General features: G+C 45.3%; 1 protein-coding gene and 1 long non-coding RNA gene across 3 annotated transcripts in view; both read left to right on the top strand.

The window, feature by feature from the left end:
* Nucleotides 1-2,068: 2,068 nt before the first annotated feature.
* LOC111260548 (uncharacterized) lies at nucleotides 2,069-8,471 on the top strand. The gene is made up of 2 exons (XR_002680402.2): nucleotides 2,069-2,330; nucleotides 8,085-8,471. It is a non-coding gene; the product is annotated as an uncharacterized LOC111260548 (long non-coding RNA).
* Nucleotides 8,472-13,810: 5,339 nt separating this feature from the next.
* Nucleotides 13,811-16,514, top strand: part of LOC111260544 (uncharacterized) — a 12,835-nt gene continuing 10,131 nt past the window's right edge. The window contains exons 1-2 of one of the 2 annotated variants that reach the window (XM_022833400.2): nucleotides 13,811-14,633; nucleotides 15,273-16,236. In XM_022833400.2, coding sequence (XP_022689135.1) covers nucleotides 15,386-16,222 — 837 coding nt within the window. In that variant the 5' untranslated portion in view covers nucleotides 13,811-14,633; nucleotides 15,273-15,385 and the 3' untranslated portion in view covers nucleotides 16,223-16,236. Of the gene's footprint in view, nucleotides 16,237-16,514 lie in introns of both variants that reach the window. The other variant, XM_022833399.2, reaches the window with a different exon arrangement.

Here is a 16,514-nt window from a genome sequence, read left to right as displayed (position 1 = left end):
TGATCGAAGATGTTGACAGATGAGTCCAGCATTGTTTTGTCTCTGTATTACGCCACGTTCCGATTTAGCCAGCTTAAGCTGGCAGCTTGACGCGCGAGCAGATTTAACAAATATTGTTATGAAGTTACCTGCTATTTAAGTTACAGCGCACCAGGCACGGACTTACTGAACTGAAATTACTCGGCGCTCATTTGGCCAACAACAAAGACGGATAATTCTCTTCCGTTTAGTCTATTTAAAAAATCAAGCCACGCATACTTACCATATAAACTTATTTACGCTATTCAACCGATTGGCTAAGAAATAAAGACTTAGGCAAAAACGACTTCACCATGTACGCTCTTTTTTTCCAGCTAACAAGCCGTTTTTGGCAGTGGGTAATTAGCTACAGAGTATACTAATATCTTATCGGCTAGTTATCGCTATATCTTACTAACTGATGCCTGAAACTATTTTCGTGTTATTTTAGACATAAGTGACTAGCTCCGAATCTCGACCACGCTGAATCAGCGTTCAGATACCTTTAACAAACACAGAGAGCCTATCGGACGCAGCCAAAGGCCTCCAACACGTTTTATCGATCGCGCAGTGAGTGAAGTTCGCGTGTTAAACCTGAGGGACACATGACGGTGTGAATTTGACCCCGAAGGTCGGCACACTTCGTTTTGCGCTGGACGCTAACCGTCCGGTAAAATGGTTAACTAAGCTACCGAACGTAAAACTTGAAACATTTAGTTAGGTGCTCCGACATGCATTGTTTCGTTCGAGAAACCGAACATCTAAAGTCATCGTTAATCAGAGTAGAACCAGAAGCAAAAGCTCGAAATCTTCATTCATTTTCAAGCTTCTCGAATAAGCGTCACGTAACGGTACGTCGATAATACAACTAAAAAGTTTTCAAACAAAAGAGTCTGCACTACATTTATATCGGCGGCTTATTACTTGTGACGGTAGCCATTAGTCGTTTGGTTAACACCTTTACTTCTAGCTTACCGAGCTTCATGCGCGCCGCACTTGCCTTCAAAGCTGAAACAGTTCTGATTAGTTACGAAAAGACAAAACAAGCATGTAGATTCTCTGAGAAGGTTCAGCGTGCTTCACCGTTGTGACACGCTGTCGGGCATGCGACGTATCGCACCCTGCAGGTTGCGGGAACCGGGCTTTATTTCGACTAGCCTGATTGGTGCTTTCTATTTCGTTCGATACTTAAGATATAATTAGGCTTATAAAGAAAACGTAACATACGATTTCATACAGCACACACGTGCTGGTGACATTTGCTTTGTCCGAAAATTGACCTATCAAACGCAGAATCAATTATGAAAGAAAAAAATAACCAGGAGCGACCGATCACTGTGCTATATCGTCATGGAAATGCTTGTTTACACCGGCCCTCTATTACTGCGCATGTTCTATTAAAGCACGTTATAGGGCACTATAGAACAGTAGTAAAAAACATGCAATTTCTGTCTGTAGTAACGCTCATTCAGTTAGCCCCTAGGAGTGCCCCTCCTGAGAACTTTTTACGGAAACAGTATCTACCCCAACTATACACGATAATCGTTCGAGTTTTCCTATTAAATCCTATGACTCAACAACTATTCACTACTTTTGCCACCGGCAACGTAGTCAAGCCGCCCGAAGCTCGTGCTTGATGGCTTCTTTTTCCTTTGGCGGCGGCGCTGTTGTCCTTGTCGACCTCATCGTTACCATTTAAGGGTAACAGATACCGCTACTATTACAACTTTTACTCCCTCTTGGCATTTATTCGAACCATCCGGCCTGGCAACCAAATATTCAGGTACGGCATAAGCACCAGCATGGACTAAAAGCGTTACTGGTAATTCCAGCCAACGGTAACATATGCATTTACATACACGCACAAACATTACCAGCCAGTTACTGGGACTGATCAATTGGATTGAATTATGGTAGCATCGAGGCGGTGACAGGGGGTAGCTGATTAAGTGGCTACGCAAGAAAAACGAGGGACTCTATGAAGTAGAGAGAGAAGGAAGACCGCAGCAACGGTGATATATTCAACGCCGTAACAAAGCGTGTCAAGCTACTTGTTTGTACGTGTGTTCATATAGTGTTACGATCATATTAGATCGTTCGCTGTGGAAGCGGCAGTACCGACATTTCTACTTGAGATCATACGGTACAAACAAGCTAAGAAGTATTATCACTAAAATAAATCATAGGAATAATAACTGTTGATATAAGCAATAGTAGTGCAAAAACTACTAATACTCGTGTCACTGTGATAAGCAATACGGTGCAACGACGGTTTCGAGTGGTAAATTAGGCAGAGGAGACGTCACTAGCAGGTAACTAACAACGGATACACGGATTTCGGGAAAATAACTGGAGCACCAATAAGCGAGAGGATTGCTTGGAGGAATCTTACAGCCTCGTACTGAGTCGTGAATAACGGAAGACTGCTTCCGGCGTGATATTGTTGTTTCACGTTTATCACGTCACTGCTGTATATTAGCATAACTATTCTCTCGATCATTTTTATGGTGGGTAATAAGGAAACGGGTCATAAATATACCTCTACAGGTATTCGCAATGAATTCGGTATTACTCCACCCAACTCGGATTCCGTTTGTGCGCTTTAGTCCTTCAGTTTCTGTTTTTGATATTGAGCTACGCACAGGAGCTAACGTTGCAAAAATCAATAGCAGCTAAACTTAATGAAACAATAATGAAGATAGAAGAATGAAAAACGCGTGACCGCGTACGTCCGCGTGACTCGAAATCGCTCACTCTTCGTTAGTGAACCGGTGCATACTATTTCTCTTCTAGTCGTTGTCACCTTTCGCGTCTGTTTTGGTGTTGTGGTCGCTTCCCACTATTGTAATTTTTCAATATAGATGGATTGACATTGAAAATGTGTGACAAGCAATAGTGATGGTCGGCTACCGATTCATTCGTGTGCATTCGTTCGTTGCAACTGTCTTTAACTTCGCCTATAATTTGACGATATTGTTTATACTCAGACATCAGATAAGGGACAAGAGAAAAGGGCTCTATAAATACAGATCTGTGTTCACAGAAAGTGGCCGAAGATGGCTCCGTACACCTACAGGAAACCATTGGCCTTTTTCTGACGTTTTCAGAATTCCGCGTGTTGTGCGTGTAATAACAGCACTCCTTTCGCGACTGTATATTCGAACCATAAGGCAGTTTCATGCTTCATACGCTGGCTAAACAAATGACAGCAAAACGGAGCTGTCGTTTGGCCTAAGTTGAACTTCACACATCCGTGGCACAAGAACCTGTTTGATGCTCATCGATGGCCACGATGGGAATTTTAGGCGGTGCAAAATAGGTTGCTTCTACTACTGCTGCTGCTGCTAAGGGCTTATCTCAAAACTAGGTGCCCCGAAAGAACCTAGTGTCAGGAAGTTTGGCTAAGTGAAGGGCAAAATCGTCGCCTTTGACAAGGCAATATTGCTCCACAGCAGAAGCAACTGTCCATCACGATTCGCCAAAGAAAATTGTTGTTGCCCGCCGGCGGGTGACCTTAGCTTGGTGTGTTATCTATATGTTGATGTACGCAGTTATACGCTATCGTCATGTTCAGTGTCCCAGTAGTGATTTGCTTCGTACGCAGGTGGGAAGGTGTACAACGGCCATTTTCAATGTTAGATGGAGCTGGATCTGCACTTGCATTATATCAAGCTCTCATTTAGTACTTCCAGTTATTATATTTCAAAAGGTGTTTTAGGCCTATAATATTATCTTAACACACACACAAATAAACCCCCATCAAAGGTCAAAGACATCAAAGGTCGTATATTGTCATTTTTCTGAATAGTCGCCACGAATGATGAGGACAGCTGAGGTGACAATACCACTAGGAAAACAGAGAGTGAGAGACAGGGAGAGCCTGTAAATCCTGAGAGAAAGGACTCGGCTGGGGTAGATTACTTTCATGCGTTTTGTAAATAAAGGATCATTTTTAGTTAGCTGAATTCGACTTAGCTAACAAGGAAACAGATATTCCTTGAAATTTCATTTTTATTGTGGTTGAACCCAAAACAGTAAAAACGTTCGTACTCATTGAGCACCGTTAAGATTGAGTTTGTTATTTTTGTTAGCGAAGTTTCTAGTGAGAAAACAAAAGAACGTAATGATGATGCTTTACTCCAATCAAACGATCAATAACGATACTGTACGTCTTGTTTACCTGACAATCGTGAAACAGCATATTATCTGGCTGACTGCATAATCTTCCATCGGTTAGGTAATGACCTCGACCCCGATCCATCTGCTTAGTTCAACCTGTGCAATTCTCATTCACCTGCCGTGTTCCTTTCCAGTGATCCTTTCCACCTTTCCAGTGAAGTAAAAAAATCCTATACGGTTATGGAAGCGATGATAATACCTTCCGTTTTCTAGGCCGCCAGAAGAATAACACTTCATCGCTACCCTGCTGGGCAAGCTTGAATGGCGTGACACAGATAGCTAGCTGTTTACTTGATAGGGGACTGGCATCCGCCAGGTGATGGCAGCGGTACTACTTACGAATTGATCTACTGCCACTGCTGCTGCTGCTGCTAATGTTGGCACCGCTTACCAGGTTTTTCATCTCTTTCGATTTAACTTTTGGTAATCATAGCAAATCGGTAATTTCACGTTCACGTAGCGTAGCGTATACGTCCGAACCATCCAAATATCAAATAGCGAGTGTCGCTATCGCCTTGAGTAATAGTTGTAGGAGTGAAGGTCTAGTAGAAACAAAAAGGAGCATTATGAAAGGATTTTTATGGTACTGTTGTGCACGATCAAACCGCATTCACTATCGACTCCTTCCAGTGCCACTTCTCTGGTGATGTTTCGTTAGTTTTCTATTTGCAATAGGCCAACAACGAATCAACTGAACGTACTTACATAAGTAAAGAGACCCACTGAATTGCCTAAACTTGTTGAAAAATATCTGACGAATTTAAATGGGTTATTAGCGAGTCACATGGAAAATCTGCATTAGCATAATTACGGTTGATTGGATTATGCCCATATAATTGAGGCGAGAGGTTAAAAGTTATATGCTCAACTCGGTCTATTGGCATCCAGCATTCGCCTTAGTCATTGATAAAAATATCTGAATTCCGTTTTCATCTCGAGAGCTAAACTGGCAAAGACTGCATTAACAAGCCAAGAAGCGTTGTGACTTCAAAGGGTGACCTTTTCTAAGTGGATTTCCGTTCGCAGAGTCCGCTAATAGGCAGAATGAGTTTCTTCTTATACAGCCAAAGGCTCTGCGGCCGTTACTGCAAAATGAGATCGAAACGAGAGCTTCCGGTATTTGTTGACCTTTTGCCCATTGAGCCAAACTTGTATGTACGCTACATAGAGCAAATAGTCCTGGTCGAAACCTGAACATACATTTGCTAGTATTTCCCACACCCTGTTCTAACTTTTTTTTAACGTTTTTTTAGTCACCACATGCCGTCTCTGTTTCTTTTAGAATGTTCTTTTAGGACTGGACCTACTTGTCCTAATGTAAGATACATTTAGTAGGGCAAATTGCGTTAGCGTATCCCAGATATGCTCAACTTCTATTTAGCTAGTTTGTCAAAATGCACAGCTTTTCGACGCTACAAGGATCCTGACATTTCCCGTTGCCTAAAAAAATACCAGTTGCAACTTTTTGCTATGAAAAGCTCGGTTGCAAAGTCCCGCACTTCGGATTGCCTAAACGGAAAGCGATCTGACCTGAGTTAGCGACCCTTCATTAGTCACAATAGTGACACGGATCTAGTATTGGCCTAGAAGCATTACGTGTTATAACCCTGGCTTGCTCTTGCCGTAGGCCGAAAAATGAAATTGGATGTCTGTCTGCTCGAGGAGTCTATTATTGTAGAAAGAAGTCTGCAACCCAGGTTGGCCTGACAGACAGACGCGTTGTCAACAATCAGGAACCCGAGACAGGTTAATATAGAGTAATAACGATCTTCCTTAATGCAGCAAATTTGCCAATTTTCTAAGGAAATCTGCCTGCAATCAAATAAAATAGTTGCTTACAGCATGCAATACAACACGTGTTAATACCGTGTGAGTAGGTAAATGACGTTCATATATATATGTATAGTATTAATTATGCGTTGCTTACAGAATTCAAACGACGTACACGCTACGATGAATGGAAATTGCACACGATCTGTGTTGATATCTAGATAATATTAATCGTATGTGTAAAGCAAGTAAAGAATCTCCGAATAATTTCGAAACCGGCGTAATCGACCCTGATCATTTTTGATAAGCAAGCTTGAACTAGCAAAACACTCTTCAGTAAAAAATGCTCGCTTGCGAAAGATCAAATTCTTATTTAGAACGACAAAAAAATCTGAATCGGGGAATGTACGTTGTACGATAAGCGACTTAAAAGCTACAGGCCAAGACTGTATTGAACCGAGCCAATATGCGCGTTATCTATGATATGGTCGTCCGCCGTCGGTAGTCACGGTAATAATCACGCATAAACGGTTAACGACAGCCATCTAATCTCGTTACTAAGTAGTAATAATATAACAAGACAAGAACACAGGCTGATACAATAAGTACACAGAACTACTGAATGTTTATGCTCTACAGCGAGATACTAAATACCCAGTACATATATCGGAAAAACGTCTCAACAAACAACTGCCAGATATTCATGTGATTGATCAGAACGTCGTAAAAGTGGGGTGTTTTTCTAACCGATGGCCTTAGTGAAGAAAGCTAATGTACTGTAATAACTTGGTAAAAGTTTTGCGAAATCTATTGTAACTTATTTGAAATATATGCTTGTCGAACCAATAGAAAGGTTCTAGTGCAAAAATCCTATGCAAGTTCCTGCATCGTTTAAATGTCGTAAAGAAAACTACCATTCGTGGGCGATGCCAGGTGGTCGGTTCTCCTAATCTACGCTAGTTAATCTACGTTAATATCGCACAGCGTTGGCCTGATTTTTCACAGAGAGTCCTTGTGTCGCAGTTTCGGCCAAGCCAATCTTCGAATAAGCCTTCTTTCTTTTTTTTTTTTATCAAATTCTTTGTCCTTTTTTCTCCGTATAGTTTGCTATATCGAATGAAGCTAAATTGAGCCTTGTTATTTCCCGCCGCGGATGCAATGCTGAGATGATAAACTCAGTAAGATGAAAAAACCGCTCGTATTCTTTTGCTTCTGCTCGAAAGCACCAGATACGCAGGTCATTTCAACGGAAGGGGGATGCCTCGAATCATCGAGGTTATGCCGCAGACACACTGGTGCCAGCGAGACTCTGTAACGGCAGCATAGAACAAATATTGTAGCCATTATTCCATAAACATGAGTGTATCACATTTAGAGCGCCTGTACTAGCTGCAAGCCTTAATCGTTACTTCATTCAATCATATGCGGTCCGAGAGGTACTTCACTGCTGTCGTACTGTCTTGGAAAAAAGGAAAACTAAAAATTGACGACATTTTTCATTGCCTTTGAAAGCAACTAGCCGAAAATATTGCCCCTGTATATATTACAAGCGTGTATCCCCTGTGGTTGTCATCTGTTAGTTGTTCCTGGTCTCTGAAGTGACAATACGCACACTAGGATGACATGCAGAGAACAGGTACTTGGGTGGTTCATTTACCTTCGTAGCTGCATCGCTTTCGGAATTATGTGATCACCGTCAATTTATACTTTTAGCAGCGATTTCATTTGTTTCAGAGATGGAGATTTGCCACTGGACTGCTGTGCGCAGTAGTTTATTGAGCATTGAGTTGTGTTTTATTAATGCAAATAACGTCCTACTGTGCTATTGAAAGCGACAATATGAAAATTAAATAAAGATTTATCTCTGCTAAATCGATCCTTTTTCGAATATGTGGGTTAAAACATTAATTGTATTTATGAACTGGAAGCAAAAAAATAGCTGATTGTCTCCTGTGCAAAGCAGGGACGACGTATTCAGACCAAACTATCATTTATTGCTTGTCATAGCATATACGTATAAACCGCTTAGTTCATCTGATTATACTATGTTTGAGCGTCCTTCTCAGCTTAGCGAAAATGTTCGCTTAATGGTGAACTCTCAAATACGCCCATTGAAGGTCCCTGCTACGATGAAGATACTGAATGGATAGAACAGTACGCGGTCGCCTGCGCGTTCGTCAATGGGAATTGTACCGATCACAAGTCATCGGGCGTTCCGTACGCTCGACCATGAGCGTGGTTTTCTACAGCGAACACGGAAACGACAATGGTCAAGGAAAAACGACAGCTGGTGACATAAACATCTGCGGTTCTGCTAAGTCTACCGTTCGCCTTGCTCTGCAATGACTATATGGTCTCTATACGTGTATGTGTCTGAATGTAGAAGTACATCTGGTACTTGGGTAGGTGCTAAGCAAATGAGTTGACTGGCGTCGAGTGTTGCATTCAAGTGACTACTAGTATGAAAAATATAGTATATGATTCATAGTAGCATTAAAGATTTATTGAATTACGGAATGTTCGTTTAGGGGGGCGCGCGCGCGCTTCACTATGACTGTTGTTACTTTAGACACTTTACAGCAGCATATTATAGAGTTCTGATACTTTTGTGTTTAGAGAAGCAAACACTCAAATGTAGCAATAATCGTGTAAGCCGACACTAGACAACTGAAGAACTGATGACGTCTTACTTGAAAATCGTTATGAGGATTTGCGTAGGTTGTCGAAGTCTTAGCGTCCTCAGATAGGCTAACTTCAATCCATAACTAGGTCAAGCTTAATGTTGGACTATCACAGAGTAAATCCACTTTCAGAGACGTCATTATTCCCACAGTCAATTGTACAGAGTTAGTAACTTTGTTCGGTGAGCATCTCGAACGTTCATGGGGTGATGAGCAAAACATAGACACTTTTGTTACGAAAAAAGAAACAAAGTATGCTTTTGAAGACAAAGGTATGCGCTAAACAGCCGATGATAACTTCGTCGCCCCGAGATCATTAGCTATCGATCGTTTAAAGAGCTGCTTCATCGGATACTCACGCGACACTTTCGGAGGCAACTCGAAGCAAGATATTTAATTGGTTCCTTTGCGGTGCCGAGGCGCTGACAATGAAGAGACCATGGCTAAGGAAAAGAGGACGAAGGCTTGTGCCAATGAACACAAGTCGCCAGAATGGCGATAGTAAGGCTTTCTGCAATTGGGAGTCTAAAGTCGAGACGCATGTTTTTGGTGCGATGAATATTTTTGGTTAGTACCTTCGAACAAGAACGGTTGGGATATTGGGATAGAAATTTCCGTTTACAAGTTTATTCTACGCTACATATTTATTCTAATGTCCGCGCGGCAGCGGGTGAATGTCGTGAAATGCATGAATCCTGTTGAAGGCAAATGGCGATAAGGACTGCAGAAGCTGTCCCATCGACGTTAAATACATGCCTCTCGTGATGCACACCTACCTCTATGAACCCATGTTACCTCTAAGCACGTAAACAACGATGTACAATTTCGTTCAATTGCTAAAATTCTCAAGTTTAAAAGCTGTTCTGAAAGCCTTTTATATAGCCTAACTTGATTTTCGGACATGCGTAGAAATTGTAGCAGATTTACCACCGGATATTGCGTTGATAGAAACCGCTAAACGATCGAATTGGACTACCGAAGATGCCAATACTATCCGTATACCGAACTGTATTTCACACCTGAATCCGGTTCTGAGTAGTCTTTATTACAACGGTCATTCTGACTGTTATTTTATGATTATCGAGAAGAAGCAGATATATTACCCACAATAATTTTCCTCTATACGTAAACAACAGTAGTGAGCTTCGTTGTCGTTGTTATTTGTGCCTCGGCCATCGTTACTGCGAGTTGACCGTACTTTCCTTCTCTTGTCATCGTTCCCCGGTCCGTATCGATGCGTCCGTCGTCTATTCGCTTCTGTTTTTTTGTTACGAATCGTAGAGCGTCAGCAGGTCGTCGGACTGCTGCCGCCATCATCGTCGTAATAGGGTACTGTCTAGTATTATGATCTGGCTCGCGGTTTATCGATTTGACAGTCGGCCGGTTGGCTCTTATTTGGGCTGTCCACTCTCATAGATTCGATAGGAGGTGGGGGAGGGCGGGGTTGAATGGACTGAACCGATCTGATGGAAAGAGAGAGACTAGAGGAGAGGTCGTGCCGGTGCTGATACTGATGTTATAGCTCGTGTGGCAAAATAGTTGTCGTGCTGTTGCCGTATTTGACTTGTTGCTGCTGCTGCTGCTGCTGCTGCTGGCGACAGCAGCACCAGCCATCCTGTTGATGCTCGCGGGCCAACAACTGTCGTCGAACCGACTATTCGCTGATTGTCCACGTGCTTGTGGGTGTCTGCTTAAGCACCCTCGGCCATTGAGTAGAGCTCGAAGGCGTGCTCATTACTGCTGGCGTAGTATGCTCGCTCATAACACTCGCTCAACCGCTGTCGCCCACCGCTCACCCGCTTACTCAGTCAACGGTCGCCTGCTCGCTCGTCCGCCCGCTGCAGAAGATGCTGCTACTGCTGCCATCAGCGCCGCTAACTAACGCGCATCCACTCACCGCCGCTTCCAGCCAGCACTGGCCCGTTGCTGCGATGGCAGGCTGTATGCTGCCATGCACTTGCTCACACCAGAAATCGACAACGTCGACGACCATAACGACAACAAGATGAAAATCGCCTTCTCGCCAGCGACAGCGTGACGAGGGTAGCGGCAGCGGCAATGTTCGCGCAACCGCTACCGCGCTTGCTAGTTTTGTTATTGGTAGTGCCTGTAGCGGTAATGCTTGTTTCTTTGGTCACAAATTATTGTGGGTGCAGCATCAAGCCCAGACCAGAAACAGTACGTTACCGTTCAGCTTAACAACAATGTATCAAATACGAACAGTTCCACTCTACTGTACATCGATATTGCATCGTGGCTGGTGAAAGAGTTTCTGACGCCGGCTTTCGACGGGCGCTTTTTGTCAAAATCTATTCTTGGGCTTCGATGAACGCGTCGATCGCTGTTTTAAGGCTGCTCTCAATACACGCTAGTAGCAAACTAACTGCACACGCACGCGATTCTATCACCGTACGACGGTACCGTCACCGATTCGAACGCCGACAGTGTTATATAAATGCTGGGCACACGTACATTGGCACGAGGCACCACCTATCGTCGTGAATTGAATGGGGCACCTTCGATGGGACGGTCCTGTTAAACTCATAAGGATGATAATGGCCGGTAAAACAGGCGCTAAAATTGAAGCGTTCTAGCAATGGTGATAAAGTATCGTTGATCTTCTAGAGCACAGATGCTATTAATTTCATTGTAGTTCAACTACTGCTAACGACGAGAAGTGTAGACCGGCACCTATGACAGGATACAACGGTGGCGGTGATCTTCGCTCGCTCGTTTCTTCCTCCCTACTTCCTGTACGCATGCTATTTGTGCCTGAAGGAGCAACAACAGCAGCGGCACAAGTAGCAACCGGTGTCCTCTCCCCCGCCTGTATGCCTGGCCGTTGTATTTACTATTAACAACGTAGAGAAATGCCCATGAGCGTTTGTACGAATTGACGGGAACTGTCTGCCAGTCATTGCTTTGTTGATTGCCGCTGGCTCGCAACTTGTAGACAGAGGGACAGAGCAAACAATCATAGAGAAGGGGAGAGGAACGAAGCGCAAAGTAGAAAGGCGGACTCGGGCGAGCGGGGAAAACGGTGCTTCGAAGGTTTGAATGGCAGTGTAGCCACAATGGGAATATTGTATTCGCTCGCCAGTGGCTATGTGCGTCTCTCGCACTTCGCCGTCCTCGTACTTTGCTTCGATCCGACTTTGCATACTACACCGACACACTCACTCCTCGAAGGCTACCGGGTCGATCAGAGTCTGCTACTTTCTGGCGACGTTCGTTGCCTTTGATGGCGTTTCTGCTCTCTGACCCTTCTAGCAGTCACGGTGGCTTTCTTGACCCTGCTCTTGGCTCATAAACGTGTCGATCGTTTGTCTTCCCCTCCCGCTGGAGCTCTATTTCAACGACACGTGATCGACGCCGAAAAACACCGAATAGTGCAACACCGCGTTAGGAGCAAACGCTTGTTCTGTATATGTGTATATACATATATATATATATATATATATATACGAGATTAGATCGACGCTACGGCTTGGACGCCAAGCCTTTGCTTGAAAAAAGTCGGAAGCTGTTGCTTTAAGCTGTGCCCCTCTGAGTCGAGAAAACGGTTATATAATACAGTGTTTCAAATGTCAAATATCATTTAACCTGCCTATAATGACAAGATATATGGATTTCAAAGGAGTCGTGAAGCCTGAAGCGAAACTAAATTATTCACTAAATAATTATTTGGCGACATAAGAGCACATCATTGTATGTATCTATTGTCGTGACATTAGGTTGTATCAGTCGGATTTGTCTTGAGTCTAGCATGGTTGGCGGAAGCTTTGAAACAGAATCACAGCAAGTAGTCTCGCTCGTTCTAAGCGCGCGTAAAAATCCGTGACTGTTTCTGCTGACAGGAGTCGACTGCGATTGTATTCTCTCCTCAAAACGCTATGTCAACAAACGTCCAGATGCATGAATACGCAACAGTTCTACCTGAATGTGTCGACTTTCAGAACTCTAGCGTCTGAATAAAACGCATTGACTATGTTATACTTTCGTAATATAGCGAGTCCGTTATAGCGATCTGACGCCGCCATTCCGCCGGTTGATCGGTGTTAATATCAACGGCAGCGGCTTTAACGCTTGTCGTTTCGAGGGTGATAGCGTCATCCAGCGTTAGCGTTGAATCGCAATAGCTCTTGATGCTGTTGGCGCTGCCAAAATGGTGGAGGACGTATGGCTGTGGTGATTTTCGAATCATCACAGATGTTCTATACGGTTGGCGAACGGCATCACTCGCCCACCGCTACCAAGCAGCATAGCATCGCCGTCTCTTACTATCACTACTCGTACGATGACCACTGTGGTTACGTACGCGACATCTATGGACTGTCGTCATTGCTCTCTGTGCTGAGCGTCGAACAACCAACCAATGGCAGCGGTAAGCGGCGAGCGGCGACAACATACGCAAAATAAATCTACTGCCTGCTACTAAATCTGTTGGTACACGGCCAGCTCCATTAGCACCGCGACGGATACTATAGTTGATGTTCGATGACGGCAGCCTGCTATGCTTGTGCTATAGTGGTAGTCGTAGTAGGGGATTGGCCAAATGTCTGTCGATAGTCGGCCGTGTACCGCCGTCGCCATCGAGTGTTCCGTGCTGGGTGTAGTACTATGACCTGCCTGTTCTATGGCATATGGTGATGGCAAGCCGACCGGTCGAGCCTGTTGCCGCATGCCGCCGCTTGGCTACAGCATTACTTGCATTAGTAGTATGTTTGTCTGGCTGTTTATCCTCGGCCTGCTCGCCTAACCGTCCGTATGTTCGTGCGAGAAACGTGATTGTGTATAGTAGTATACACATATGTATACGAGTATCTGCGTGTGTGTGTGTGTGCGTGCGTGCATGTCTGCCTGCCGCGACTGTTGTGAGTCTCCCGCCATCTGGCAGGCCTGCTGCTGCTCTTCGCTACGTCGTCGGCGGCAGCAGCGCTCCGCTGCTGTTGTTGATGTTGCTGATGGTAGCTACTACGAGCACCGCTCGTTCGTTCTCTCTCTTTCCTTCCCCCACCCCACTCGCCCCTTCCTCTCTTCGGTTTGCATCGCCTCCATCCCGTCGCCGCCGCCGCCGCCGCCGTCGTCGTCGTCGTCGTCGTTTCGATGTGTTGTGAGTGGATGCGTGCGCGACTGACTGGCTGGTTTGTGTGTGTGTCCATGGGTGTGTAGGGGTTTGTGTGTCTGCGTGTGAGAGTCTACTGCTCTTAGTGGTCGCATCGAAGCTTCACGGCTCTATGGCGGTTGCCGCCGGTGCCGTTGCTAGTAATTGTAGTAGTGGCCCGCTGTTTGCTGTTGCCTGCAACCGGAGTCGCTAGCGAGAGTCGACCGGCCGGTCGACGACGGGTTGCCGCTGGAGCACCTTCATTCATTCAGCTTCTCCCACACCGACTGCAGCGCCACCCGGAGGAATGACGTAGCGACTGAGCTGGGAGCTGATTGGCTGGTTGGTTCCCTTCACTAAACGATGTTACTGGTCTTATCAAGTATTCCGTTAACAGCAGTGGTGGAGGCAGCACGCTGCTGATCGCACGCGCACAGAAGCAACGCGAGAGTAGACAGCCAACAGGGAGCGGGCACCACCCAGCATCTACTCAGTTAGTCAGTCAGTGTGCCTGCTTGCCAGCCAGCGAAAACGACCAGCAAATGCACTTACTAATGCTGCTGCTACCACTACTGCCACAGCAACGAACTCGGTAGAGAGAAGAAAGCCGCTGGAAACAAAAGCCGGCCGAACCAATCGAACGACAACAACAAAGTAACAGGCCAAACAAACGTCAAAGGCGAACGGCAGCATAGGCACCACTTGTTGATTCGATTGCTACTTAAACAGCGCAGGAGAAATACAGCTCGGACGGATTGATTCGCTGCTTCTAGCTACCCTTGAAGTGGCCCCAGATAATCGGGTATAATAGATCTCGAGTGGGCTGCTGCTGGTGCTGTTGCCGAAGTACGAACCCGTCTACGAAGCCGCACAAACAACAAGTGGGTAGTTCTGGTCGCTTGGAGTTAGTTGGCCTTCGTGCCAGCTAATCTCTAATTATATATCGCCCTCCGCCCCCGATATATGGCGCTTGTGTGTCGTGCAAGTCGTTCATTAAGCGCGCGTCTCGTATCGCGCTAATCCCATTGTCATATTGTGAATGTGAAAAAGGCTGTGTGTGTGCGTGTAAAAGTTTGCGCCGATTTCGAACCTTTCCTTCGGTACTGCAGCAGTCGACGGGACACGTCGGAACCTACCACTTTAACTATTGACTGGTGTCGTTCTTGTTGTTATTGCTGTTGTTGTGCGCGTGTTGACTACGTCGCTACTGTTTCATCATGTGTGTTTACCTATTCAGCGTGTGTGGCTAGTTGCATTGCTTCTCGATTCCCTCGGATAACCCCTATTGTTCGTGTTACGTTTTATTGGTGATTTGTTGTCGTTGTTCTTTCATTACTTTGTCGACTCCTGTCAAAGTTCGTCTACCAGTCGATATAGCCAGTTGTGAAAGTGTATTCGCTCACTTTCGCGCGTTCGTTCCCTTCTGCGGCCCAGTTACTGCGTCTTTGTCCGCCCGCCTGGATACTTCGTTGTCGTGTATTATCTGCTTCAATTCATTTTTCGTGTGTGATGCCTTACAGCGCCGGTGGTGTGGCCGTTACTGCGATGCGTTAGTCTCATAGGGTTGCTGCTGACAACAAGGGACGAACTTGTACGCGCCATCGACACGACGAAATAGCAAGACACTACGACGATGTCTTATAACAGCTTTTCGAGTCCAGCAACATCCGGCCCGGGGCGGCCAGGCGGTGGAAATATCACGCTGACCCAACCTCGTCCTGGGGCGGCTCGTAGACAAAATGACTATCTCGACTCGCCGCTGCGTGCCCCACCGCCTTTGCCGGTATCGCCTCCGCCCCTGCCTGAGCACTCGCACAACCTGCCGATAATCCAGGCACCGAAAAAAGGCGCCATCCTTAAACCTCCCCCGCGTATGCCCACTCCAATGTTGTGTGGCTCCGGCGCTTGCCACGAAGACTCCAAAGAGCAGAAGGGCGGTTTCATGCGTGGTGGCAGCACTGGCTTTGACAGCAGCAGCAGTCACAGCAACAATATTGACCCATGCAAAAAACAGCCCGTCAATTTAAACGAGTCGACGACAACGACCAGTTCGATTGTCTGCCGTGAGTGCAACAAGTGCCGATGCGAGGCCTGCCAGCAACCGAAAGCGTTACCCTCGCGATGGGTCTGCGGAAACAAGTTTCATTGCTCTGCGCACAACCTGCTCGAACATGCAACCTGCCTGTGTTGTGCAAAAGGCATCTTCTACCATTGGGCCAAGGACACCGAACTCGACAACGACGTATCGTGCGCCGACAAGCCGTGCTCATGTGGACCGAAACATTTCTGGTCCCGGTGGGGTTGTCTCGCTGTTATGAGCGTCTTTCTACCCTGCCTATGCTGTTATCCCCCTCTGAAGATGTGCGTGAACGCATGTGAAGCCGCCTATGGACGATGGACCTCAAGATTAGGATGTCATTGCAAAGAGTACAAGGACAATCCAAACAAACTTCTGTCATCTACGACGTAGTGCACAAATTAAATGTAGAATATATAGTTATTATAGAATATATATATATATATATATATATATATATATACATACATACATCCATATACACACACACACATACATACATACATCCATATACACACACACACATACATACATACATATATACACACACACACACACACACACACATACATACATACATACATACATGCATACATACATACATACATATATACATATATACACACATACACACGTACATACATACATACATGCATGCATACATACATACATGCATACATACATG

The sequence above is a fragment of the Varroa jacobsoni genome, unplaced genomic scaffold, assembly GCF_002532875.2.
Source record: "Varroa jacobsoni isolate VJ856 unplaced genomic scaffold, vjacob_1.0 scaffold_451, whole genome shotgun sequence".
In the NCBI taxonomy this organism is placed as follows: Eukaryota; Metazoa; Arthropoda; class Arachnida; order Mesostigmata; family Varroidae; genus Varroa; species Varroa jacobsoni.
This window is presented reverse-complemented; position numbering and strand designations above follow the sequence as displayed.